The following is a 9,635-nucleotide window of genomic DNA, read 5'->3' on the forward strand; positions in this document are numbered from 1 at the left end:
CGTGAGTGCTGGAATGAGATTCCTTGATTATAGAAATAATAAAGTCAGATGTGGGCGAGAGATGGTATTTAGATAAGCTAATCTTCATCGTAATACTGAATCAAAGAAAAATTTGATGTAAAATATCAATCACTAAGCTGTTAATCACAACAACCACTTAGAAATTCAAAAAAAGCAACCAGCAGACATAAAGGAACCTTTAAGGTATAAGAACAATAAAAAAACATCCAACAGCTTAGATTATAGATTTTCGCTTTTTGGACTTAATTGTCTAGCACAAACTATTATTCACTCACTTCCTAAATTCTCCCTTTTGTTTTATTCTTATCATACAGCCTAGACTTTCGTACGAGCTAGGGGGCTAGGAAAGGGGGAAGGGGAATGGAAAGGGAGTGGGGTGACTGAGAAGGGGAAGCAGAGGGGAAGGTTGGAAAGGAAAAAAAGAAAGGACAGAGGGTAGTAGCTGAAAAGGGAAAAAATGATTTAGGGTTAGAGATGATTTTTTTTATATTTTTTTAAAAGTTAATTATATTTAATGAAAATGATTTGGTTTGATTTGGTTTAAGCAGTTTAAGTTTTATTAAACTAGAACCTAACAAGATTGAGTGATTTTTTATTTTTTAATAGGTTTATTCAGTTTTTCTTTATCGATTCGGTTTTTTGGTTAATTTTTTCTTAATTTTTTTAATCGGCTGATCAATTTTTATGAAGACCCCTAGTTTAAACTTTGTTGATCGATTGCTTTTTACTTATTTATTAGTATTTCTAATTACTTGGTTGATTGGTTTTTTTATCTTAACTGTTTTAACTAATTAAAATTTTTTAAAGTTAATTCAATTGATTTTAATTTTATTTTTTATTTTTGTCATGAATAATTATTGTTTTGAATGACTGAATGTATTTTTTTATTTTAGGTGTAAAGATATAAAATTTTCCTACATTTTCATTAGAATTAGAATTGAATATAAAGAAGATTTGAATAGAGTTCATCGATTTTGAAAGAAAGAAAAATGAAAAGGAGGACGGCTTGGCCGGCGAAGTTCCTTGAAAAAGTAATGTGAGCCGCTGTAGGCTATAAATTCCCTTATAAGCCGAAGGGGAAAAAAAAAAATCCAAGCAAAGGGAGAAGTACAAACGAAAAATGCCTTAAGATAACCGAAATATTATTATATTAATTTTCTTTGCACGTTAATAAAGAGACTGAAACAAACAGAAGGTCCTTCGAAAGATCATCATCGTCAAGTCTTTACAGAACCAGACACAACAACAACAACAACAAGAAACTGCTAAGGTAATCTATCCTTTTGTTTTTCTTACATGGGAATAATAAAATAGGTTAGGTTTATTTTTTCAGATTGTGGTCTTTAATTTGATCTGATCATGTCTGAGTTCTTGTAATATGCTCGGCTCATCAAATTAAAGTAACAGAATTTTGAGGGTTTTTTTTTTGGATTTCTCATTCATCTATATTTGTTTGGTTTCAGAGAAAATTGAGAAAGCTTGAATTTTCATCAAACTTTGAAAGATAGCTGAGTTGAATCTACTTTTTTTCCCCCAGAGAAGAGAACTGCCACCCAAACAAATCTGTCGTCCTCTCTCTCTCTCCTAATTCTCTAATTTGATGATTCTCTCAAGCGGAAAATTATAAGGCAAAGAAAGAAGTCAAATTTTGAATCCTTTTCTGTTTCGTGTTACTTCAAAAGGTGAAAAACTCGCTTTTGTTTTCCCTTTTGCTCTCTGCTACTTGATGTATCGTGGTTTTGTTCTGGTTTATGTCGGTTATTGGACTTTCAGGACAACAATTTGAAGACTTGATCTTAGGGTTTGGAAAAGGCTGTGAAGATGAGTGACAATTTGATGGAGAAGGTCAGTGCTTTTGGCGAACGCCTCAAGATTGGAGGTGCCGAGGTGGGTCGAAAGATGAGTGCAGGCATGAGCTCAATGAGCTTCAAGGTGAAGGAGCTATTACAAGGTCCTAACCAGGCCGATAAACTTGTCGAGGATGCCACTGCAGAGACGCTTGATGAGCCTGATTGGGCCATGAATCTTGATATCTGTGACATGATCAATCATGAAAAAGTTAGTAGTGTTGAATTGATTCGTGGCATAAAGAAGAGGATCATGATTAAAAATGCTAGGGTGCAGTATTTAGCCTTAGTGTTGCTTGAAACATGTGCTAAGAATTGTGAGAAGGCCTTCTCAGAGGTGGCGGCTGAGAGGGTTCTTGATGAAATGGTAAAGTTGATTGATGATCCTCAGACTGTCGTCAATAATAGGAATAAAGCTCTATTGCTCATTGAAGCATGGGGAGAGTCAACCAGTGAACTGCGCTATTTACCTGTCTTTGAAGAAACATACAAGGTACTCCTTTTTGTTTCTTAGTGATTTCACTTTTTGAATCTTTGGTAAGAAAAGGAATGTTCTATCAATTGTCTTTTGGCTTGCTAGCAACAAAATATCATCCTGAGTTTAATGCTAATAGTTCTCAAGTCAAAGCTCCCCCCCCCTTCTATTACTTGGATTGATATATTGGATGTTGGTTTTATTTGACTGTCAGCCTTTTTATGGAGTATATCATAGAGAGCTGTCTGCTTGATGAAATATGATTCTTAGCCCTAACAATCTTGGTTGAAAGGGAGGGAGTCGTAAAATCAAAATAAGTTTGATTAAGTTGGCTCTTTAAATATGCCAAATCCACCGATAGAAGTTAAATGAACTGTTCCATATTTAATTTGACAGAGCATTTGTTTGCTTTGAATATTTGTGGAAATAAATTGTCTTGTGGATCACAGATGAAAATTATGCAGGTGCTTTGTTTTGCAGTGTTTCTATAGAAGATAAATTCACGTAGTCCTTTAGTTAGTGCAGATTTATGAATTCTTGAACCATTATTGTTTCTTGACTTGTTTGTTTTGTTCTAAAGAGTTTAAAATCAAGGGGTATCCGGTTCCCTGGTCGTGACAATGAGAGTTTAGTGCCTATCTTCACCCCACCTCGATCTGTGTCGGCACCAGAAATGGATACTAGTCTTGCACAGCACATTGAGTATGATATTCCTCTGCAAAGCTTTACAGCTGAACAGACAAAGGAAGCATTTGATGTGGCAAGAAACAGCATAGAGCTTCTTGCTACAGTGTTGTCCTCTTCACCTCAACAAGATGCATTACAGGTACTTCTTATCTTACAAGTTTTGATATCCAATTAATTTGGTGTGGATGTATTGATTTTGATTAGATAAAAAAAAAAAATAGCTCTATAATCCTACAAATATGAGATGCCTAAACACTTCTTATTGTTTGTGTATGAATTCTTTTGTTCTTTTACTTTCATTTGACTTTGGTAAACTAACTAACATTCTAAAGATACTGAAGTTGTGTTTACTTGTGAAAATTTTTTCAGTTTTGAGAAATTTTTTTCTCAGAAATAGAAAACTAAAGAAAATGTGTCTACTAACTGAAAATGAAAATTGATTTCTTAGAAACATTGTGTTTTCTAATTCTCCACTTTTTCATAAAATTGGAAAACACAAAAATAGTTGTTTTCCAAATTATCCACAATAAAAATAAGAGCCTTGTTTGGTTAACCTAATGTTACGTGTTAATTCCTTTTCATATTTTTAATTTAAGCCAAATAAGGCACTTGTTTTCTATTTTGAAAAAAAAATGTATTTAATAAACATGTTTCCTTATTTTTCTATGGAAAAATCTCTTTAGAATAAATAAGAAAACTAGAGACAAAAACCAAAAAAAACTATTTTCTGAAAAGTAACACAACCTAAATGTTATCTAATCATACTTAGGCCTGCTAAATTGTGAAAAAATAAGGCTATTTTTGAGTGGGCTTTTTTAAATGGATTATTAAAAACAAGATTATCATGTTCAGATGTAACATGTTAGTCAAAGAAAAAATAGAACATTTCTAATTTCTTAATTTTATATTGACGATGGAGAAAATTATTTATAAGTTGGCCCATTTTTCTTAGAATCTAGGGTTTCCAATTTGAATTCAGGAACAAGCAAACCCTCCACCCCAAAAAAGAAAAAAGTTGAAGAAAGAAAAACCTTATAGAAACAGTCGGTCTTATCTATGTAAATGCCAAAGCAATTATGTTGGTCTTTGCTGGTATTTTTGGTTGCTTGTAGACACAACTTTTTGTGGACTTATTTCCATGGTGAATGCATAACTTTGCATATTATTTATTTATTTATTATTTTAGGGTCAGCATCAAATTTTCCTTTTAGATTTTGATGATATAATAACTATTTAATAAATAATAACCATTTAATAAAATTTTGATTTAGAAAGGAAAAAAGAAGAAGTAAAACTTAAAATCTTATCTATAAATTCATTTTTTTGTTGTTTTATTTTCCCTTCCTAAGCCAATCAATTGGTGGTGCTCATTGCAATGTCATCCCTAATGACTGAAGTCCTCCAAAAGAAGCCAAATGTCACCAATTAAAATGAATAATTACTTTATTCATTTATAAGATACTAAAGACTGATAAAATGTAGACGTGTTATCATTGCAATTCTATTAGTGATTTTAACAATTCCAACTTTTTAAATACTGATTTTGCTTCAATTCCTGGCTGACTTAGTTTTATGAGCATGGCGACAAGGTTCTAGCGACAAGTTTTATCATTTCTAGAACCTTGTTAAACTGTACATGTCAAAATGCAAGTTTAACAACCATGGAGATATGGTTGAGTATTTTTGCATTATCTCTTAATTTTTGTATGTTTTTAATATAAACATATATTTACTTTTCAAAATTTAAAAAATTCTTAATTGTTTGCAATTGAAATGTGATTTTCAATTCTTTTTCGGAAATGGGAATTGTAGAAGGCATTGAGGATTGAGTAGGGGAAATAAACACATTTAGAGAGAGAGGAGCTCTGTTATGTGTGTGTCTATTTTAGAAATAGATAGCTCTGTTTAGAGGCCCCAGCTTGTTGTTTTTCTGTCTTAGCCTCCTATTTGTACCTTTTTTTTTAACACCCTCTTTATCTTTATTTCTTAATTTTAATGCCACTTGCCCAGTTAACTTACTTGTTCAGTTGCCCAGATATTTGAACATTATATTTTTTCAAAGTCTACTTGGATAAGATTAAAAAAAATGAATTTGGCCTGTAAATTCTAACAATGTTTTTGTAGATGATACTTTGAGTAATCATTATCTAATACTAGGAATTCCATATCTGAACTTACAAACAACTTGAGGAACAACTTATTTACATGTGTATTTGTGTTAGCACACAACATCCTCCAATCATTGATCTAAGAGTGTTTGGTTGTTTCTCATACATCTTGAAAATGGATGAGACAAAAATGTTCAGCGAAATTGTGCTTACAACCAAACATTCTCAATCTATCCCAGCAACTGTCAACCTGCTTAAAAGAATGCTATTATGTGTGTTTCTCATACCATAGCTTCAATATAACCCAGTGTGTCAACTCCATCATATTATACCATACAACCATCTACGTCTATATACATGGGTCAAGATGTATATCATTATAAAAAGGCATGTGGGAGCAAGTATTAACACACATAGATCCGACAAGGACTGATTCAATAGAAGAATCAGTGTTGTTTGTGCCAATTTCAGCATCGGCAGCAAAGTAACAGTACCACTGGAAGGAAGGACAGAATAACAACATGGAATCCTGAGCTTCTGTGTTCTGCACTTGTAACATGTGTATATATATTTTTGATGTTCAAGTTGATTTGCATTTGCATTAAAACAGGACTCTTAAATTGGTATAAGTTTAGGGATTCTTAGCAGTTGGGGGCAGAGATGACAACATGCATATGTGAGTTTTTAGTATTTGATGTTGACTTCTTAAAGCTCATGAGAAAAAGTGGTAGTTTTGGGTTTTTTCACTGTGTGATGTTAATGTCTTCGTCCAAGATCATCTCTGAAAATGTTTCCAATGCAACCATATTGTTATGATCAGCCCACTTCTCATATGGAAACTTTTTTCACTGACTGGTTAGCTAGGACAATAATTTTTTCCCTACCTGGGTTGGAAACAGCATGCGTGAGAAAAAATCATAGACTTAGGATGGAAATAGAAGATCTATCAAGCAATACAAAATTGGTTAGAGAAAAGATTCATTTAAGAACACAATTAATGATGCTTGATACATGGTAACATGACACCTATGGATAGAAGGAAGTTTCGTCCAAACTGGCCAGGAGGAAATTATTGTCGAGTTAACTATATCTATTTTGGTGTCTTGAGCTGAATCAAAATTGCCACATGAAGAATGAGAATGTCTGACAGACATTGCATTCATCAAGCTGGACTAGTGAGAGTTGGAAATGCTGTGTTTTCTTCTTATGTTTTTTTAGAGAGGCAACCAATAGGAACATACGTGTGTAGATCTATCTGCATAAGTTTTGCAGGTGAATTTACCTGTTTTTGGTTGGATAGAGAAAAAATAAGAGGAAAGATCATTAAAGGTTTTTTTCCCCCATCAAATAGAACAAGAGTCTTTACAATCTCTATTCTCTTCATTATATAATTCTCTTTGTTTCTCCCATGTCTTTGAATTCAATGAAGAGAATTTAATTCATTTTGTGTATTAGGTTACAATTATGTTTAAAGAGTGGCCTTGCTTAATAACTTTTGCTGTTATTAAACAAATTATTAACAGAACTTAGCAATATGTCAGTTGATGTTGTACAACTAATCGAACAGAATCTACTTTTAATAGCGAAACTTTATGAATACTTTTGAGGATAGGGATCCAGATGACCCATTAGAAACAGCAGGCAATTTTTGATGTAAGTTCATAGCTGTTATAAAATAGAAATGAAATGAATAAATGTTCCAAGACATTAGTTGAGCTGCTTTCAGTTTTTATTTACATTTACTTCTTGCAGTTGAGATGGTAGAAAGCAAGGGAAAATTCAAAAGATTGCTGATTCTTAGCCCCCTCATAGTCTGACTGTTTGCTGTCAAATTAATCATTTTAGATAAACAAGTGGGAATACACTTTCCCAAGTTAATACTGCTTCTCACCCCCCCACCTTCCCCTGTTTCAAGAGCATACATGCATGAATTGATTTAAATATTAGTTTGTTTAAAGTTTGGGGTATAATGTTGTACTGGTTTATGATGCAAAAATAGAAAACTCATCATCACCAATCAGATGAGGAGTCTTACTTGTTGACAAATAATTGTTTGATTAGTGGTGAATTTTGAACAAAATTCTAGGAGGGGCAAGAACGTGGCTAAATGCAGAGGCTGTATCAACACTCAATTCTTTTCATGTCAGTTTTGGATCCATTAATTTAATTTGGTCAAAACTAAAAAATAAGATCAATAAGTTAAATATTGAAAATTTTCTATTTAATTTTGATGATCAAATATAGCGAGTACCTTTGAAAAATGTAAACATAAATGTTTGTTACTGTTCAAAAAAAGGTAAGCATACTAGAGGAGGCTGTTCCTGTCTCCTGTCTCCGCAAGGATGTGTCATTGGGTGTGATTTCTCTCGAAGTGCATAGCTATTATATTTTATAAGGATTGGGTCAACATGATTTGCAGTAATTTGAAGCGGGAAATATGCCAGTTTCCACCAGGATGGCTGGGATTGCCCATCAGATGAAATAAAAGAACAGACATTATTCAGTGGAGAATTTTTGCTTTCCATTTGTCTTCCACAATATCTGGCCATTTTTCCTTAATCCTGTATTTCTTTAACCTGTTGTACTGCACATGTCCTAACAGATAAAGAGTGGAGCATACATTGCAATATCTCAAGATCAATTGTTATGTTGTCGACCTAATCCTATCATGAACCTCCCTGAAGTTTTTTGATTTACCATCTTCCACCTAGCATCTTGTCCTTCAAATTTTTTATTTTCCTTCCAATACGTGTTGCGTCTGCATAAGGTGGTTGAAGAAAAGTACCGCATGATATCTTAATTAGGACCAAATTTCTCTCTGTAATTCTGGTACTTTCAAATAGTTGTCTATGATCAAGAGAACTTACGAAATTTACTTGTTTTATTTTGGTTTATTGAACAATCTCTTTCTTTTCCAGCAACTTGCATATTCTCCCTTAATTCTAAAACGTATTGCTATTTAATTGAATTTGTGTATTCATACTAGGTGGTGAACAGATGCACTAAAATACCATCTCATAAAAACAAAAGGCTTTGAATTAGCAATAACTGTCAGTAAGAATTCTGATCAGTGAACCAAAGTTTATGGAAGAGCCGGGGGGCTGCAAAATTTGTTAATGGTGCTTCATACTATGTTAAACTAGAAGTTGTTGATGCCATGTTAAACCTAGAGAATGGCTAATGATTCACATCTTTCTGTATGCAAATCCTCCAAGATTGTTGTCCAACACTTGCTATGCTATAGCTTTTTCATTTATCTTGATGTGCATGCTGATTTCCTTAATTCCTCTGTTTCAAGAAGCGACTTCGTTTATTGTTGTTTTCCTGTTCTAAAGTATCCATGATGGAATTTTGTTTATGTTAGCAGAGATGAGGATGCTTGTTTTGGTTTGGGGCAGGGGTTGGTTCACATGGGAAATCTATTTCAGAAGTTGAGCAACAAGTAATTCTTGTTTGAGATCTCAGTTACAGAATGCTTTGTTTCAATTGGCAGGATGATTTGACGACTACACTAGTCCATCAGTGTCGGCAGTCACAATTGACTGTGCAAAGAATCATTGAGACGGCTGGAGATAACGAGGCCCTGCTTTTTGAAGCTTTGAATGTGAATGATGAGATCCAGAAAGTTCTCTCCAAGTATGAAGAGTTAAAGACCCCATCAGTGGTTCCAGTTAAACGTGAACCTGCTATGATTCCTGTTGCTGTCGAGCCTGATTCACCTGTTCATGCAAAAGAAGATGTGTTGGTCAGGAAACCTGCACGTTCACGAGGTGGGACTCATGGAGGGAGCAATGATGACATGATGGATGATCTTGATGAAATGATCTTTGGTAAGAAGGGTGGGGGTACATCCCAAGTTGTGCATGACCCAAAGAAACAGCAATCTTCTAAAGACGACCTCATAACCTTCTAAGCAACTCTATACCAGGCTATTTAGGTGCTGATCACAAATTGAGTTTTAATTGAATTTTAAATGGTTATTGCATTCATAAAAAGTGGGTTGTGGCTTCTCTTTTGCATGGCACTTCCATTGCTTTATGTGTGTTTTCTGTTTTCTGCTAAGTAGTTCATGCTCGGATTTCGCTGAACAATTTGCTTTTGGGAGTTTGTCCAGTGAGATTGTATGTATTTGACACGTATTATGCTCTTCCAGTAATTTTGTTGCTGCTTCTATGTGCTATCATAACTCATTTTTTATCTCATCAATTTCTTAAAACTTCAAAAAAATTAATTTTTAATTTCTTGAAAGATTCGCAATTTCATGAATTATTGAAAGTAGAAACAAAGGTCAAGAATGTCTTGGCCCCGTGCGATCACCATATTTTTTTAGCAAGTAGATCATCTAGCGCCGTCTTATTCATATCATCAAATTTTAATCATGAAATATTCCTTTTGGTGTTTTGTTTTGTTGGTGCTCGTTATCTAGTATCTACTGTCACTATTTGCTCATTTGGTGTTCATACATTTCATTTTTATTTCTCAAGTTATATTGGTTGA

At 33.6% G+C, this 9,635-nt stretch overlaps 1 protein-coding gene across 3 annotated transcripts; it reads left to right on the forward strand.

The window, feature by feature from the left end:
• Nucleotides 1-1,071: 1,071 nt before the first annotated feature.
• LOC105112136 (TOM1-like protein 2) lies at nucleotides 1,072-9,309 on the forward strand. 3 transcript variants are annotated; one of them, XM_011007725.1, is made up of 5 exons: nucleotides 1,072-1,291; nucleotides 1,485-1,703; nucleotides 1,795-2,361; nucleotides 2,924-3,169; nucleotides 8,632-9,309. In XM_011007725.1, exons 3-5 carry the CDS (start codon nucleotides 1,843-1,845, stop codon nucleotides 9,049-9,051), a joined length of 1,185 nt encoding a protein of 394 aa, XP_011006027.1. In that variant the 5' UTR covers nucleotides 1,072-1,291; nucleotides 1,485-1,703; nucleotides 1,795-1,842; the 3' UTR covers nucleotides 9,052-9,309. The 3 variants fall into 3 exon arrangements, with proteins under 3 accessions (XP_011006027.1, XP_011006029.1, XP_011006026.1); XM_011007727.1 differs by having other exon boundaries at nucleotides 1,559-1,703; XM_011007724.1 differs by lacking the exon at nucleotides 1,485-1,703.
• The last annotated feature ends 326 nt before the right edge of the window (nucleotides 9,310-9,635 follow it).

Source organism: Populus euphratica, unplaced genomic scaffold (assembly GCF_000495115.2).
Source record: "Populus euphratica unplaced genomic scaffold, PopEup_1.0 scaffold384.1, whole genome shotgun sequence".
Lineage (NCBI taxonomy): Eukaryota > Viridiplantae > Streptophyta > Magnoliopsida > Malpighiales > Salicaceae > Populus > Populus euphratica.

Excerpts from the sequence above, each read along its gene's own strand:
- LOC105112136 (XM_011007725.1), top strand. The coding sequence starts at position 1,843 with ATGAGTGACAATTTGATGGAGAAGGTCAGTGCTTTTGGCGAACGCCTC. Across the intron at positions 2,362-2,923 it reads TCTTTGAAGAAACATACAAG|AGTTTAAAATCAAGGGGTAT; the intron begins GTACTCCTTTTT and ends TTTGTTCTAAAG. Across the intron at positions 3,170-8,631 it reads CTCAACAAGATGCATTACAG|GATGATTTGACGACTACACT; the intron begins GTACTTCTTATC and ends TTCAATTGGCAG.